The sequence below is a fragment of the Pantherophis guttatus genome, chromosome 4 (genome assembly GCF_059756535.1).
Source record: "Pantherophis guttatus breed Tessera chromosome 4, ASM5975653v1, whole genome shotgun sequence".
In the NCBI taxonomy this organism is placed as follows: domain Eukaryota; kingdom Metazoa; phylum Chordata; class Lepidosauria; order Squamata; family Colubridae; genus Pantherophis; species Pantherophis guttatus.
In genome coordinates this window covers 6,187,710-6,205,933 of record NC_142066.1, presented here as the reverse complement: position 1 = coordinate 6,205,933, position 18,224 = coordinate 6,187,710, and the positions used below count along the sequence as shown (strand labels likewise).

Below are 18,224 nucleotides of genomic sequence, written 5' to 3'. Positions count from 1 at the left end.
ATCCAGAACATGCTTCTAAGGGGTTCAGATTATTTATTTATTTTTTAAAAAAATTGTACTTCTAAATCCAGACTTTAAGGCATCAAATGTTTGGGCTTGTTCGTTGCAAGTAGAAGTATAATAAGCAATACAGCAGAGTCATTGAAAATCCAGAAATTTTATACATCTCCAAATCTAAATAACAAAATCTGAAATCGTTTTGCCCTGACATATATATAAATATATTGTCTTAAAGCTAGGAACTCAGGAATTTTTTTCCCTTTAGTAATTTGATTTGTCCTGAGGAATTTTCTGCCTTCTTAAGATATTCAAAGTGTATTTTTGTTTGGAGCTACTGTAAATTTGATCTACGCCGCTTTTCGTGGTCTGGAATGGGCAAAATAATTCTTCGTTAGGTTTTTGTACATGGTTTGTATTTAATTGCCTCAGTGTGACTTTTACTACTGGGGCAAAGGAACGATGGTCACCGTCAGCTCAGGTATGATTTTTTTTTTCATTCTTTCTACCTCTTCCATCTGCTATTAATCTGGATTTTTTTTCCCTTTTTGGGCTTTAATTCTCTAGATGATATTAAAATGTTATGTGTCTTGAACATAAATAATCTTATTGGGGAACCCATTCTGGGAGCAGAGAGGGTGAACTCCCAATTATTGACTTTGCGTGACCATTCGCATTTTTGCTATTCCTAAAGAAAAAAGGTAATCGACTCTCTAGACTGGGTTAAATATCTTATTTATAAATCCATGCCCAACATGACCTTTTTCTTTGGAGGTTTATACATTGAGTCCAATTCTTTTCATGGTTTGCAAAGAATAATGTGATTCCTTATTAAGTTTTTGTACATGGCTTGTGTTTGGTTGACTTGATGTGATGACTTGGATTACTGGGGCAAAGGAACAATGGTTACCGTCAGCTCAGGTATGATTTTTTTCATTCTTTTTACCTCTTTCATCTGTTATTAATTTGGATTTTTTCCCCCCCTTTTGGCTTTAAATTCTCCAAATGGCATTCTAAATTTGGTCCGTGGCACTGTTAGAATTCTGACATACGAGCTTTCTTATTGGAAAGAAAGTTTTGAAAATGGAGAAGGTGACCTCTTAATGAATGTCTTTGCCTTACTTTTTTTTTTTTTTGCCATTCCTGAAAAAAAATCAATTCTCTAGCCTAAATTACATTTCTGATTTATAAATCCATCCAGAAATAAGTTCAAATAGGATTTCAGACTATGAAGATGATTTTTTTAAAAAATGTTCTTCTAAATTTAAACAATGGCATCAAGCCATTAAGTCTTCTTATTGGAACCAAAATTATAATAAGCAACAATAACACCAAAAATCCAAAGATTTTATCCATTTCCAGTTCTAAGTAACGAAGCCCAGAATTGTTTTTGCCATAATATATATTTTTGTCTTACGGTACTAAGAACCTCAGGGATTTTTTTTCTCCCTTTAATAATTTGATTAGCCCTGAATAATTTATATATCATGTCTATCTTTTTAAAAACCCTTTAAGAAGGGTTTTAAATACCCTTTAAGAAGGGTATTTTGTGTGGCGCGTCTATAAAATAGACTTTTTTCACAGTCTGTAAAGGACAGAATAATTCCTCATTAAGTTTTTGTATGTGGCTTGAACTTGGTTGACTTGATGTGACTACTTCGAGTACTGGGGTAAAGGAACACCGGTTGTAGTCACCTCAGGTATGTTTTTATTATTCTTTCTACTTCTTGTGTTACTAATTTGGAGTTTTTTTCCCCTTTTTACTTCAATTTTCAAAATGCCAGTTTGTCCATGGCACTGTCGATGTTCTTAGACATAAACAATTCTATTGGAAAGTGCATTCTGGAAACAGACAGGGTTTTAATTAATATCTTTCCGTGACTATTCATATGTTTGTTATTCCTTTAAATATATATATAAATATATATCATTGTTTCTTTAGGCTCAGTTAAATTTCTTGTTTGTAAATCCGTTCAGAACATGCTATTAGTAGGACTTTAAGAGCACATTGTTCTTCTGAATTTAGACATTAAGGGATCAAAAAATTGATCAAAAAAAAATCAAAAGTATAATAAGCAACAGTGTCACCTAATAGCCAAAGATTTTATGCACCTCCAGATCTAACAAAGTCTAAATTTTTGTCTTCAGGGATTTTTTCCTTCAGTAATCTAATTAATCCCGAACAATTTATATGTAGTTTCTATCATTTTAAACCATTCAAACAATAATTTTGTTTGGGACTTCTACAAATTAAGGCTAAGTCACTTTTTCATTGTCTGGAAAAGACAAAATAATTCCTCATAAGGTTTTTGTACATGGATTGCATTTGGTTGACCTGATGTGACTACTTTGACATCTGGGGTAAAGGAACAAATGTCGTAGTCACCTCAGGTATGTTTTTATAATACTTTCTATATATTTGTTATTCATTTGGATTATTTTCTCCCCCCTTTTTGTGCTTTAATTTTTTTAAGTGATGTTAAAATTTTGTCTGTGGCACCGGGACATAAGTAATCCCAGAATCTCACTCCGAAGACAGCGTGATCTCTTAATTTCAGGAAAATCAAGCGTAAATTAAAATAACCCAACTGCTCACTTGACAGAAATCTGTATTTCAGCCAAATGGACAGAAAATTGGGTTATGAAATTGCAAACGTGCGATATGAATCTTTCGCTAGAAAAAAAAAATCAGTATTTTTATATTTCTCCATCACTTTTAGGCTGATTTTTAAACAGGTTCGAAAAGAAACTGCAGAATAAATGTTTCTAGAAAATTGTTTGACACTTGATGACTTCAAAGTAATTGCCATCAGAGTCCATTTACTGCCGAGTAAATATGCACAAAATTATATATATATATATATATATATATATATATATATATATATATATATGAATTATCCTGACAGAATGTTAATATATTTATATTGTGTTTATATTTTTAATATATTTCATATATATATATCTCAATATATATGTGAAGTCCTTAAAATATGGTCAGTATAATTCACAAGTTAAGGTTAAGGTTTGCCTCCTCAATAGTCAAACTTCTTGTATGATTACCCCATAACTATTATTCATTGTGACAACTGGTTTGATTATTGGGGAAAAGGCACCCCGGTCACCGTCTCCTCAGGTAAAAATGATTCTTCTTTTCTAAGACATTCTTTTCGTGAGTTTTTTCTTTGTGATTTTAATGCCGTTTTCATGAATTCGCTAGAATCCATTCCAGAACGAACTTAATCTGTATAGCAAAAATTGAATGCTGACAATGACCCTGTTTTTCTTTTTGTTTGTCTGCTCTGTTCTCTCTCTCTCTTTCTCCCTTTTCTTCTAAAATGCCATTTTATCGTTTCTATTTTATTTTGTTTATTTGGAAGAATTTAGGGGGATTAGGGCAAACAAAATTGGGTTCTTGGTATTCTTTACCCCCCCAAAAAAATAAAAATAAAAATTAGTTTGCATGATCTGGAAATAGAGAAGGATGCTATCCTATTCAAATGTTATTAGGTTTGTTCTAAAGGATGAGAGGAAAAGTGCACAATTTTATTTGACAGGAAAATTGGATTTATTTAATATTATTCCTAAAGTGACTGTGAAGAGTTAAGTATATATTTCACAGGGTTATGTTAATGGGCAAGTCAATACTAAGGACATGGATCCTTAGTCACCATTACCGCAGGTAAATCTAATTTTTTTTTCTGAATCACATATGTGTCGTATATGTAAGAGGACTTTTATTAATTTGGAAGGAAGAAACACACTCTTCCATTCTCTCAATGTTTTTAATTTCTGAGATATTTTAACCAAAGGATTAAAAAATGTCACATATCCAGTGCTAGAATTGAAATCGTTTGTTCCTTCCTCTTTTCTTTTACTCTTTGCCTCAATTATTTCAATTTAGAAATAAAATCGCACTTTAGATATATTATTTACAAAACGTAAATCTGTCTCTCTGTTGAATTGTTGCCTGTTTTTCTATTGACACCCATTTCTTTTCCTCTTGGCCTCCATTCTTTAAATTCTTCAATTCTTTAATTTTATTATTATTATTAGTTTGCTGGGGAAAAGGCAAAAAGAGTGTTTAAAGACTGAAAGAAATGGCCTTTGTTACAACCTGTTTCATGTAATATATCCGTTGGTAAAGTTTTTTGCTGTAAATTGGATAGTTTTTAATGTATTGATGAATTCTCTCTCTCTCCCTTCAGTTATTTATTTATTTATTTTTGTTATACACTTCTATTATTTTATTTCTTGATCTTTATGGGATTTTTTGAGTGCCTTGTTCATGATGAAATTGATTTCTGGCTCTGAATTAAGTTAAGGGGGAATCCAGCACAGATTCCCATTCGAATTAAGTAGAAGTAAAAATTGTGAATTAATTGCCTTGAAACAGACCGAAGTTAGAAAGACGGAATAAAATGCGGGTTAGATCAAATAAAAAAATAGAAAATCTGTATGATTTTTTATTTTTTAAAAAATAGAATTAAAGTGTTTATTTGCAGTTGGGAGATTGGGGTGGGGGAGGAGGGTTGAAACTAAAATAGCCGGACAGAAAACAGAATATTCTGGGATGTTTAAAATACAGGTGGTGATAGATTCGTTTCTCGGTTTTAGTATATTTTAAGACACAAGTTTCATCTGAAAGGGTTTGGGGGCTTCTAAAACAATTCTGGATGGCTGAAAATAGCCCAAAAGTGTTTCGAAAACAACATCTGGTTTTTTCGAGTCCTCTCTATCGTCCCTTTTCCAAAAATAAATGTGATTTATCATGCTTTAATTTTATCAAGGAAAAAAAAAGTTAAGGTCTTTCCTTAGGCATTTGTTTTTTGCTGGCACTCTACAGTTTCTTCTAGAAACCACCCAGTAAAAGGGTAAGGAAAAGCAAAATTATTTATATTGATTTAGCTTTAATAATCACACATTTTCTACTTGTTTACTATGATAACCTCTTTTACTTCATTAATATGCCTTAATGTTATTTGATTACTTGATTACTATCACAATATATTTTAATTATGTTTCTGTTTTGTACCAGTGGTCTATTATTTCTTAATAATTTTGCACTAAGCTTGTGATTGAATGGTAGATTGTTTTATTATTTTTTAAAAAATGAATTACTCATGAGGGAAATGACTGGTTTTATTGGGGTGATTTTATTTTTTAGAACAGAATGACTTTATGGCATGAATCAGGTTTGTTCTATTTATTTATTTTTTTAGTGTTTCTCCCAAAGTAACTAGGAAATTTTGAATTTTCTTAATTGGGAAAAAAAATAAAATAAAATTTTATTTTATTTTATTTTTAAATTGGGATTGTTCTTTTTCTTATCCTCTATGGCAGAGTTTCAATTTTATTTTATTTATTTGGTAGAGTAGAATCATTCCTGTTATTTGAAATTTCCATCTTTCTTGTTCTGAGTGATTGATTTTTAAGAAAGGACTTGGTCATTTTGGAATTTTGTTGGAGAAAAGGTATTATTTTATTCATCTTAGTTCATATGACATAGACGGCGGGGAGCTTAGTACATGGCAAATTAATATTCCTATTTAGTTGACATTTATTGTTTATGAAGCAGAAATGATGGTTTATTAAAAGGTTTCTTAGAGTGATATTTATTTAGAAGAGTGGTTGATTGATTGTTGAATAGATTGATAGCCAGAGATTCTTTTCACTGCACAATTAGTAGCCCTGTTCAGCATCTTAACTCTCAAACATCTGGGATACTGTGAGTATCCCAGGGTTTTCCCATCCAGTGTCCTTCCTCTTTGAATTACATTTTTGGAGTTTTAGGATAGCAAGCTGGACCCTTCTAGTATCTCTAAAGCTTAGCCAGAAATAACTTTAACAGATGCTCTGCTCCATATCTTAGTCTTCTCAACCCCTGTAGCTTTAGCTATATCTGAGGCAATAATAGCTCGGGCAGGGAGAATCTCCCCGAGAGTCATTGAAACATGTTTTCCGCTTTTGAAAAGATGTTTGGCTTCCTATTCAACGTAACTAGAAAAGCCCTGGATTTCAGCAAGCTAGCTTGCAGGAGAGCTTCATATTTTTTTTCAGCTCCAGTATAGCTCTAGCAACCCTCAGCTAGAAAACAGCTGGAGAGCCTTAAAGCTGTAGCTTTGGAAAGGTAGAAGCAGCTATTTTATTTATTTATTTATTTTGGCTTAGCTTCTTGGAACCCATCTCCTTAGCTTCCTCTCCAAAGCTAGGTACTTGCCTAGAGTAAATGTAAGGTTCAGCTAGGGGTATCCGGAGTGCTTTCTCCAAACCCAGCTTTCTCCTTAGCTTCCCTGCAAGGCCAGCTAGAGCCGAGATCAAATGGATCTCCAAAGCCAGGTGCTCGCCTAGATAAAAATGGAAGGTTCAGCTAAAGCTAGGAGCGCTTTCTCCAAACCCAGCTTTCTCCTTAGCTTCCCTGGAAGGCCAGCTAGAGCCGAGATCAAACGGATCTCCAAAGCCAGGTGCTCGCCTAGATAAAAATGGAAGGTTCAGCTAAAGCTAGGAGGGCTTTCTCCAAAACCAGCTTTCTCCTTAGCTTCCCTGTAAGGCCAGCTAGAGCCGAGATCAAATGGATCTCCAAAGCCAGGTGCTCGCCTAGATAAAAATGGAAGGTTCAGCTAAAGCTAGGAGGGCTTTCTCCAAAACCAGCTTTCTCCTTAGCTTCCCTGTAAGGCCAGCTAGAGCCGAGATCAAACGGATCTCCAAAGCCAGGTGCTCGCCTAGATAAAAATGGAAGGTTCAGCTAAAGCTAGGAGCGCTTTCTCCAAAACCAGATGTGTAGGTTTTGGAGAAATCAGTGCTGACTATTATCAAATGCCCGGTGACGGTAGCTCAAGCTCTTCAAAGCTCCTAGCATTGGCCCAGCTTTATAAAATACTGAGCTAGGATGCAACCCTCAGCTAGAAAACAGCTGGAGAGCCTTAAAGCTGTAGCTTTGGAAAGGTAGAAGCAGCTATTTTATTTATTTATTTATTTTGGCTTAGCTTCTTGGAACCCATCTCCTTAGCTTCCCTGATGGTCAGCTAGAGCTGAGATGACAGGGCTCTCCAAAGCTAGGTACTCGCCTAGAGTAAATGTAAGGTTCAGCTAAAGCTAGGAGGGCTTTCTCCAAAACCAGCTTTCTTCTTAGCTTCCCTGTAAGGCCAGCTAGAGCCGAGATCAAACAGATCTCCAAAGCCAGGTGCTCACCTAGATAAAAAGGAAAGGTTCAGCTAAAGCTAGGAGGGCTTTCTCCAAACCCAGCTTTCTCCTTAGCTTCCCTGTAAGGCCAGCTAGAGCCGAGATCAAACAGATCTCCAAAGCCAGGTGCTCACCTAGATAAAAATGGAAGGTTCAGCTAAAGCTAGGAGCGCTTTCTCCAAAACCAGATGTGTAGGTTTTGGAGAAATCAGTGCTGACTATTATCAAATGCCCGGTGATGGTAGCTCAAGCTCTTCAAAGCTCCTAGCATTGGCCCAGCTTTATAAAATACTGAGCTAGGATGCTAGCTTTCCTAGCTATAATAATTTTTACAGCAATAGCAAGGGCAGAGATCACCAGCTGTCATGAGGTGCCCTTTCTACAGCACCCCCCTCTTAGTGTCCACTGAGAAACAGCTTGATAAAAGCCAAGTCAAAGTATCAGCACATCCTCTAGCTTCCCTGAATCCCACAGTTCGGCTAGGAGCTCATTCATATTTTAGGTGCAAAAGGCAGGGAGGAATGTACAGCCAAGCCTAGCACTTAGCTACGTACTGGATGAAGGCTTCTCCTCCTTTCCTCTGGGCATAGGAATTCTCAGAAACCAAACCCTGAGCTAGGAATGTACGGTTGCTAAGCTTTCAAAAACTACAGAGATGGCATCTCCTTAAAGCTAAGGGCTTGGTCAGGTCAAAACTGCTTTGTTCCTGTACTAAGAATTGGCTTGAGCAACAACGGGCAATCTCTGTGGTTTTTTTTTTTTTTTGAAAGCTTGCATTGGGTTTGGGGACATGGACCTGAAACAGGGACGAGATGGCCCCGTGGCTAAGACGCTGAGCTAAGATGTCGATCGAAAGGTCGGCAGTTCAGCTGTTCGAATCCCTAGTGCCGCCTAATGGGGTGAGCTCCCGTTACTTGTCCCAGCTTCTGCCAACCTAGCAGTTCGAAAGCACGTAAAAAATGCGAGTAGAAAAATAGGGACCACCTTTGGTGGGAAGATAACGGCATTCCGTGCACCTTTGGCATTTAGTCATGCCGGCCACATGACCATAGAGACATCTTCGGACAGCGCTGGCTCTTCGGCTTTGAAACGGAGATGAGCACCGTCCCCTAGAGTCAGGAACAACTAGCAAATATGTGCGAGGGGAACCTTTACCTTTACCTGAAATTTACTGCCGGGGTTAGCTGGGATAGGGGTGCTAGGAAAGCCATAACTCTTTTGTATAATCCCAGTGCTAGCTAGGAGGAAAAAGCAAGCTTTAGCTGGGAGAATCCTTCAGAGCCGAGAGGAGTTTGCAGGGGAAAGCTAGCTTTCTGTGAAACCCGGCACTGGCCGGGGAGATCTGTCAATTAATCTTTCAACTGCAGAGGTAGCCAGGGCAGTAGCAATAGTTAGTCCCCCAAAAACGTGGAAGGGTTCCCCATTCCCAGGGTTTAATCATGATGGGGCTTGGAAAAAGCTCTAGCTGTAGAATTTCTAAAGCTCGCTGCCTATCAGTTTGGAAAGCTGCAAGCTTTCTAAAGCTGCCGTTTCGGGAGAAATTGAACTGGGATTGCCAGTCAGTTTACAGCTTTCCCCCGAAATGTTTCTTGCTAAGGATAGCAGGAGTGGGGGTGGGGGAGAAGCTTCTAGCATCTCACCAGCTCATTAGAAGCCCAGTGCTGGTTGAGCTGATGCGATCTGGGAATTTTTGGATCCGCTGTAGGGTAGCTGTGATGTTGAAATTTGGGGTGGTCAGGTTTCTGGCAGAAGCTTTTGCTAAGATGTTGAAGCCTTTCAACATCTGGCATTGTTTGGAGTTATAAAAAAGTTAAAGCTTGGACGGAGGAGAGCCCAAGCAAAGTATTCCTTATGGTCTCCAAAGCCAGAGCTCAGTTGGTTCCCGAGTGATTTAGGGCTCTGCAAATTATAGGAATTACTCCAAGCGAGTCACTTAGCTAAAAGGGAGATGATTTTCTCAAATTCCTAATAAGAGGAGAGGGAGGAAGCGGAGGCTGAATTCATGAAGTCAAGTAAAACTCTAGAAGCCCAAGATCAGTTTGACTTGTTTATGGTTAACATGGGTTAGGGTTTTGTTGTGTGTTTTGTTGCAAGCTCAGCCTGTTGTACCAATACAGTCTGGTTGTTTTGCAATTCGGTATGTTGTTGTGCCAAATCACGAAAAGGTCACCTTTTGAGAGGGAGAAGATACAGTTTTCATCCTGGTCACTGAGAAGGTTTTAGCCTTGCTTGCTCTCCGTATTTAAAGGAGAAGCAGAAACTGGATCTCACTGATTGTGTGCTTTGATTCTGTAAAATCAAAGAAGCTTTTAGTGGGTGATGGACCGTCGCATTGTATTCATATCTCAAAAACAGCTTTGCTCAAAAGCTGGTGGGCTTTCTCCTCAGTTCTTGCACTTCCCGGAGGACAATAATGTGCTTATATCAATTTAACAAGGGCGAGAAGGGGACTCCGCTCTTTGCACATAAGAATCTAAAAGTATTTTCAGATCCTCAAACTAATTTGAAAGGGTCTGTGGTGGATTCTTATCAGCAGGTCTGGTGATGACGATAGAATACATTGGGTAAATATCTGAATCAGTTTGGTGTAGTGCTGAAGACATTGGTTTAGTAACCAGGACATTGTGAGTTTTAGGCCATTCTTGGGCAGGAAAGCTGGCTGAGTGGACTTTGCATTGGTCACTCACGGGGTTGTTGTCACGGGGGAAATAGGAGGTGGGGGAAGGAGGCATGTTCACTACTTTGGTGTGTGTAGTGTGCAGGGGTGGGCTGCTGGGGGTTCTCAGGGGTTCGGGAGAATTTCTAGCTAAGATTCTGTGCAGTTCAGAGAACCCCCAAATCCTGGATGGCCCTGCCCACCCTGCACCTCCCCTCCCAGGAGTCCCCATGTGGCCCGTTTTGGATGCAGGTAATTACAGGGTGCACATGGAGGCTCGGGGAAGGCAAAAAACAGGTCTATTGGAAGTTTGGGAAGCCCGTTTCCAGCCTCCAGAGGGCCTCCAGAGCCTGGGGAGGCAGTTTTCGCCCTCCCGGAGGCTCGAGGAAAACCTCTAGAGCCTGGGGAGGGCAAAAAGCCCCTCCCCCCTTGCCTTGGTGCAGGAGACCAACTATGCCATTCCCACCACGGCCATGCCCACCCAGCAACAAGGCAGAGGACCCCTTGCTAAAATTTTTGAAGCCCACCCCTGATGGTGTGTGTTTCTAAGCAAGAAATCAGAAGAGTTGATGGATTTGGAGCCTAAAGCATAGCCTTCAAGAATCAAAAGAAAGATCTCCCCTTAGACAAGAGAATCTGAAACATTTCTGAAGTGCTGTAAATTTTTGGGGAAATATCCTTGAGAGAGAGAGAGAGAGAGAGAAGGACAAAGGGGAAAGGGAGGATCATGAGGAAGGCAATGGTCAGAAAAGAGACATCTCAGCCCACAGAAAAGTCGGTGGAAAGTATCTCAGAAGAGGAACACCCCCATCCCCATTCCCTAGAAACTAAAGGAAGGAGGGACAGAGTTGCAAGATTCTGTTACGGTTACATTACAATAAACATTAGTTTATTGTACTCGTGATACTGGTTTTTCATCTGGGCTACCTCAAACAGTTGACACCCAAAAGGGAACTGTGTGTGTGAAGCAAGAAAGCAGAGTTGACTGTTTTAGTAGCCAGCTGAAAGGGAGCAGCCAACTGGTAAAAAAAATGGAGTCAAGTAGAATGTCCGGTTTGAGCCAATTGTTGGCTTTTTTGCTTAATCTGGCTGACCAAGATAGGCTTGGCAACAAGGTATTGGAGAAAAGTTTGAGATCTGCTTCATCTTTTTTTGAGAAGAAATGCTTGATTACTTTGATATCGCAGCGTGTGGCCTGGCCTGAGAGGGAGAGATTGTGCTTCTAGTTTTCTACCCCGGACTCAGAAAATATTTTGTCAGTTCATCTGAGTAAATGTTATTTTACAAAACTAGTTCTTAAGGATTCCTTCTTTCTGGGTGGATACGCAGGGGAGTTTTTTGACCGTTATTGCTTTTGTGAATCTGAAAATACGGTTGTCTTTGCAAAAGATTCCAGACCTGTTTAGAATTCTTCCGGTTTTCGGCAATAAGAATTCAAAATATTTTCTCCATGAAGGAGATGGGCAGTTTCTAAATATGAGATATAAAGATATAAACTTTCCCAAGGCTGCTCTCAATGATTCCTATAACAATCCTGGAAAATAGTCCCATTGATTGACATCTCCTATGACAACATTTGCAAAAGTTTACACCTCAGTTCCATACTTCCTAACCTTCCTCTCTCAGCTCACACACACAGGATGATTCTATGAAAGAGGGATCGATATGAACTATTAGAACTGGTTAGGAATCAAGTGAGACAAACCCTCAATCTGGATGCTTTCCTATAACTTCAAGTTATCAATGAACCAGAGGTGGGTTTCAGCAGATTCTGACAATTCTGGAGAACCGGTAGCAGAAATTTTGAGTCGTTTGGAGAACCGGTAAATACCATCTCTGACTGGCCCTGTCACCATCTATTCTCTGCCTCCCGAGTCCCAGCTGATCGGGAAGAAATGGGGATTTTGCAGTAACCTTCCCCTGCCACGCCCACCAAGCCATGCCATGCCCACCAAGCCACACCCACAGAACCGTTAGTAAAAAAAAAATTGAAACCCAGCACTGCAATGAACCATGACATGCACTCTGCAGAACCTGGTTAAATTGGGGGGAGAGCCTACATGAATTTTTTTTTTTTTGCCTTCTCTTCCTTTCTCAGCAAAGCAGGACACACTTCCTTTTCGTGCACTCAATGCCAGCTGAGCATGCAACCGCTTCAAAATCTGCCATCCTTCTTCTTTTTTTTTCTTCTCTCTCAGAATCCCCAAAGGCCCCTTCTCTTTTCCCACTCATCCCATCTGTGGACAACTTAGAGACCAAAGACATAACCATCGGATGTCTCGCCAAGAATTTCCTGCCAAATTCAATTGAATTCTCCTGGAATAACCCAAGCAACCAGAGTATCAGCGAAGAGAACTACGTGAAATTCCCATCTATCTTGTCGGGTGGGACATACACAGCCGCTTCTCAGGCTAAAGTCGATCCGGCTTTATGGAATGCTTTCAAACCGTACTATTGCAAAGCCAAGCACCCACAGGGCAACACAGAGATCTCAGTTGTTCAACAATGTAAGTGACCTTCCTTTATTCCATCATCCATGTCACCCACGAGCATGTAGGGCACTTTCATAAGGCAGTCGATCAGAGGACACTAGAAGCTAGATGCAACATGCGCTTGTAAAAAATTTAGCCCGCCTCCTAAATCACTACACCTAATTTCCTTTGCTTAAACCCAATGGATAATTAACAATTTCTAATTCAAACCTGAAGGGAAGTGGTGGCTCCCACTGGCTAAGACACTGAGCTTGTCGATCAAAAGGTCGGCAGTTCAGCGGTTCAAATCCCTAGGGCCGCGTAACAGGGTGAGCTCCTGTTACTTGTCCCAACTTCGGCCAACCTAGCAGTTCAAAAGCACGTAAAAAATGCAAGTAGAAAAGATAGGGATCACCTTTGGTGGAAAGGTAAACAGCGTTCTGTGCGCCTTTGGTGTTGAGTCATGCCGGCCACATGTCCACGGAGATGTCTTCGGACAGTGCTGGCTCTTCGGCTTTTGAAACAGAGATAAGCATCACCCCATAGAGTTGGGAATGACTAGCACATATGTGCAAGGGGAACCTTTACCTTCACCATAATTCAAACCTGACATTTTCTTCCCGGGTGATTATTTCTTCTGAAAGATAGGCACAGTGAGATATGTTCATTTCCCTTGAAAACCAACCTCCTGAATATAGATGAGGATTGAACATGGCTTCTTCTTGGCCATGGGAAATAGTTCTCTGAATATGCTCCTCAGTGCCCTGTTTTGTGCTCTGGGGATGAGCCTGGGGTCTGGGGTTAAACCCGACTCATTCTCATTTCCTGTAGATCCCTATTTCCAAGACATTTAGATGTGTTTCTCAGTTCAAAGTCCAGCAGACCACTTCGTTTAGCTAGTTAGTTTTCTAGATAGAACTGAATACACAAGTCCCTCAACATCACTGCAACTTCTGAATCTTCATTTACATTCATGCTTGGAAGGTATTGAAATTCCTTGACCCAATCGTTGTTGGTTTTTTCTTTTTCAATGTTCCAGATGGGGGATCATCTTCAAGAGAGCCTTTGATGCTTATCCGGGCACCAACGCTGGCTTCCTTTTCAAGTATCTACCTAAATTCCACGGTTACCTGTGAAGTTAGCGACCTCTGCTCTGGAAATGTCGTCCTCTCTTGGCTTAAGGATCAACGAGAGATCACCACTGGCATCACCACCTCCAAACCAGTCCCGAATGGTCATGGCAGCTACACCGTTTGGAGCAGACTTGTCATCACCAAGGAAGACTGGGTTTCTGAAAAGAAGTTCACCTGTAAAGTGAAAAGCCAGGGGTTCGATCATGAAGAGACATTCAGCTTGCCATCTTTCTGCAAACGTAAGTGGCATTTTCTTCAGGAATCAGAGTAAAGTGGCCCAATTATGCGATCACTCTTTCCTCAAATGCTCCTCTAGATTGAACACTGAGTTATTTAATTTTGGGGGTTTCTGCTGCCAACGGAAGCTTCATATATAGACATCCACCTCACATTCTATCCATATTTTTGTTCACCGGGGACCAGTGCCTCTGAGAACATCCATTAGTTTAGCAATTGATATGTTCACCTGTAAAGAAGAATATTTGTACCTCAGGGTTGACTTGAGGGATCCTCGGTGCTCTCTGAGCTTGCTTGTTTTCTTGCCGATGTTTCATTACCCAAACTAGATAACCTCATCAGTGCTAGAAGGGAGCGGGGTTTGTACTGATGATGTTAGCTTCTTCTGGAAACAAGCAAGTTCAGAGATCCCCGAGAAACCCTCAACATTCACCTGTGTTTTGATGTCACTGCAGAGAATTCTCTTTTCTCTGAAGTGTTATGCTCAGAATTTGAGCAAAGAAAACAACATTCTCCTCATTCATAAACAGTCAGGGAAAACAGAACAAAATATGGTATGTCACTAACTAAAGTTAACATTCCTATTCCAAAGTTCATCATTGAGATTTAGAATTAATTTTTTTAAAAAAACATTCATGGTTCTGTACAAATCTACCATGACAGATTCTGAAAACCCTAGCAAAGCTCTCCGAGATAAATCCAAAGAGAACATCTGTATATTTCTCAAAGATGCATAGGAACAGGTCCCTGCTACAATTTTTTCCATTTGGACCACACCCGGCATTACATTAATCAAGTTCTTAGCTACTCTTCAACACATTTTAATAGTCAGAAGACAGCAGTCACACATATTCAGCTCCCCAATATGCTTGTTATTCAACATGGAAAAGGTAGAAAAAATTTGAACAATTTACTGATTTATTGTATAATGGAACACTGTTCTGATTTTGCTTTGATGTTCCCCAGGTGAAGGCTGTGAACCTGTTACCGTGGAAACCATCCCCCCAACTTTTGCTGACATGTTCCTGACCAACTCAGCCAACCTGACTTGCAGAATCTCCAACATCCCTGTCACTGCAGAGTATTCCAAGTTGAACGTCACCTGGACCCGAGCATCGGACCAGAAGCAACTCCCCACTGTGATGACCGACTTCCTAGATCAGGAAAATGAATTTTACTATGTCGACGCTATAGCCACAGTGTGTGCAACAGAATGGGATGAGAAGGAAACCTTTACCTGCAAAGTGACCTTTGAGAACGTACTTGTCAAGCCAGTAGAAAAAACCTTGGAGAAGAAGACTGGTAAGTTTCTAGTTGTGTTGAGCCGTGAAAAGCATTTGGGAGGGGTGTCGTCGCTCGTTCCAGGAGGTTTCCAGATAAATGAGATTAACCTCATGGATTTAGTAGAACCAGAATCCTTAGTTCATCCTTCAGGATATCCCCAAATTATCCTTCTCCAGTTGCTTTGGTTGACATCCCCATGAATCCTATTCTTGATCTGATATTGGTTGACTCCTCCTTAACTCCCATCGAGCACATGTCGTGAGAGTCCAGTTTCTCCATCCACGGTGGTCTACAAACATTTTTTTCTTTCAATTCCACCCTTCTTGAGAAGCACCTTCTCACCTTCCCCTAGGAAAAGTTTGCATACAACCTAAGACCACTCAGATTGACAGACAGCACAAATGTAATTATTTTTAAGGCTGCATTGATCTTGACTGGTTACCTTTATACAGACAGGCAGAATGAACAAAGGGCATCTAATTCTGGCCTAGTTATTCCATATGATCTTTTTTTCCCCTTTCTCTTGTCTATCTTAAGTAGACCTGGCTTCTTCTACCTTTAAGCTAATGAACTAATCTTTGTTCGATGACAAAGAGAAATGTCTTTGACATCTAAGAGTCGAAGGTCTCGCCTAGAAGCAGCTACAGTTAAACATGATCATCATCATCTTTTAACAACCCCATAATCTCTTGTGAGGTGGAGTCTGGGTGACTGAATGGCGCTAGCGGTGTCTTTAACTAGCTGGATGCCCTTTCTGTCATCAATGAGGGACAGTGCACTACAGTTAAAGCATGATAATGTGTACTAAATACAAGTACGCTAATGTATATCCTCACCCTTTTTTCCTTTTCCCATTGTTCAGTCGGCGAACCAAAAGCTCCCTCTGTCTACATCCTTTCGCCTTCCTTAGAAGAGCTGAATTTGCGGGAAAAAGTGACCCTCACATGCCTCATTAAGAACTTTAATCCCGGCAACTTCTTTGTGCGATGGCTCCAGAACGAACAGGCGGTCAGCGAATCAGAATACTTCACCAGCAAAGCCGTAGCAGAGTCCAAAATACAGTCCAATGAATATTTTGCCTACAGCATGTTGAACGTCAATGAACAGGAATGGAGCGCAGGAGATTCCTTCACTTGTGTGGTGGGACATGAAGCCTTGCCCTATGGCTCCATTCAGAAGACTATCAATAAGAACACGGGTAAACCATCCATAGTCAACGTTTCCTTAGTCCTCTCCGACGCTTCCAGCCCTTGCTACTAATTGTCAACCTTCGTTCGCTCTATTCCCCACTCGCCTCTGTTTCTTCTGCTTCCTTGCTGATACTTCGATGGAAAGTTCTCAGCGATGAAGGCAGATTTCTAAGGAAGGATGTGTCCGTGTTAAACCAGCAGCTGGCCACCTCTTTCTGAAGGAATTATCGTATTTTGCAATAAAGTATTTTTTTTCTCAAAACAAAGAAAAGAAAAAATTCTGGCTTTTTGTGATAAATAGGGATGGCGCGCAAGCTAATACTGGAAATGCTGACTTCCTCAGGCACCTTAATCTTTTCACATTTATTTCTTATAACTCCTGTCCTTCATCTTCTTCTATGGCATAACGGTCCTTGTTCTAAGTTGTGCTACCCCTATATCAAACTGGAGAAGAGCTGTTTCAGAAAGCTGGCGGAAAGCTTCCCTTTTCTGTACTGTCAATAGATTATCTACTCTCCACAAAAATGTCCAATTTGGGATTATTCATCTTTTTCAGATCATGCCATTCTGTACAGGCACATCCTCTGAACATACACTTCCCTTTAATTTCTTTAACAAGCAAGGGGGATGTCTCATCCATTGGGTGTTCATCAGAAATTATCTGGGGCAAGAATTACATCCTTTGTACAAGACAAAGAAGTTCTTAAGAAAGTATTTAATGAAAGTCTACAACACACTAAAATAACACCCTCGCAGGTCTTTAAACAGCATAGGAACTTGGTCGCCTGAATAGGAACACAACTAAATAAATATTGAATACTATATCATGCATCTCAGGCTTCACCCAGCTAACACAGCTCTAGGTTCCAAGCAACAGTACATTATTTTTCAGTTCTAAGTGAAGTAAAAATTGTAAACACCAATACAACAAAAAGGATACCCTGTTTCCCCGAAAATAAGACCCAGCCGGAAAATAAGTCCCAGCATGATTTTTCAGGATTCTCATAATATAAGCCCTACCGACCCACCCAAAATAAACCCCTGTTAAGATTGTCAACCAGATGGATGCATTTAGTACTGTATTTACCCCAAAATAAGACCTAATCAGAAAATAAGCCCTAATGTGTCTTTTGGAACAAAAATTAATATAAGACCCAGTCTTATTTTCAAGAAAACATGGTACTAAACAACATAAAACATATGCTTCTATGGAGACTCGTCATACACACAATTGTCAAATAGCAAAATGCACAAAATAATAATAATGTTGTTTTGAAAGTCAGGGGGATGATATTAGATTATCCTTCAAAATAATCTAGTCCATTTCAACAATTCTCAGCACACAGATGCTCTTCTATTAAAAAAGAGAGAGAGAGAGAGAAATAACACTGTTTTAAAAGAAACCCACCATTATTTGATTCATTGTGAATGTTTATAATCGTGAAAATAATTTAGAAGATCAAATGCTTAGAACTTCAGGACCGGGATAATAAAAGATTATCCCATGCATAAAAAAAAAAAAAAAGATCAAAAATTGAGGGTTGAAAATCAATGCAATTTAACTAAAGTATCAACCAACAAACAACTAATTGACAAATCACAAACATCTATGAATATTCTTTTATGGGGTTTACCAAACTGAACATTCCAGCATTCTTAAGAAAAGTAATCACTTTGTTTGGACAACAGAGGAGATAAAATGTATCCAAACTGATTTTTTTAAAGCATTAAATAGTTTATACATTAAACAGACCTACAATAAGCTGCTTAAATTTCCCATACACCCTGAAAATTACCCATTGAATGTTTATTTTTTAAAAAAAAAAACACATAACACTGATATTCTTAATAAAAAAATTATAATTTCCTTTTTTTTTTTTTTTTGAACAAATGAACTTTGTTGGAGGCTGAGATTTTCATGGTGGGCATCCATGATCTTTAATCTTGTAAGCAGGTAAATGCATTGAAACGTTGGAGGGCTCCCATTGAGCAAATGCAACCAGCCTAAAAACTTCAAATTGATATTCTTCTGATGTACTTGTGTGCTTCGCTTAAAAATACTCCAGACAATTTC

The 18,224-nt window shown here is 39.4% G+C and overlaps 3 gene segments (V, D, J or C); all 3 read left to right on the top strand.

Moving 5' to 3' along the window:
* The first annotated feature begins 439 nt into the window (after positions 1-439).
* LOC117658371 (Ig gamma-2C chain C region-like) overlaps positions 440-18,224 on the top strand; it is a 172,781-nt gene continuing 154,996 nt past the window's right edge. The window contains 1 exon segment of the C gene segment in view: positions 440-478. Within this exon segment, the coding sequence occupies positions 460-478 (19 nt within the window).
* The window catches only part of LOC132710242 (immunoglobulin heavy constant epsilon-like), a 147,081-nt gene continuing 129,705 nt past the window's right edge, over positions 849-18,224 (top strand). Inside the window, 1 exon segment of the C gene segment in view lies at positions 849-918. Coding sequence covers positions 900-918 — 19 coding nt within the window.
* On the top strand, positions 2,337-16,457 carry LOC117656308 (Ig mu chain C region-like; the record flags this gene model as incomplete). The annotated part of the segment is given in 5 exon segments: positions 2,337-2,388; positions 12,034-12,342; positions 13,346-13,678; positions 14,643-14,978; positions 15,823-16,457. Coding segments are annotated over 5 exon segments (1,428 nt in total), but the record flags the coding sequence as incomplete, so codon positions are not given.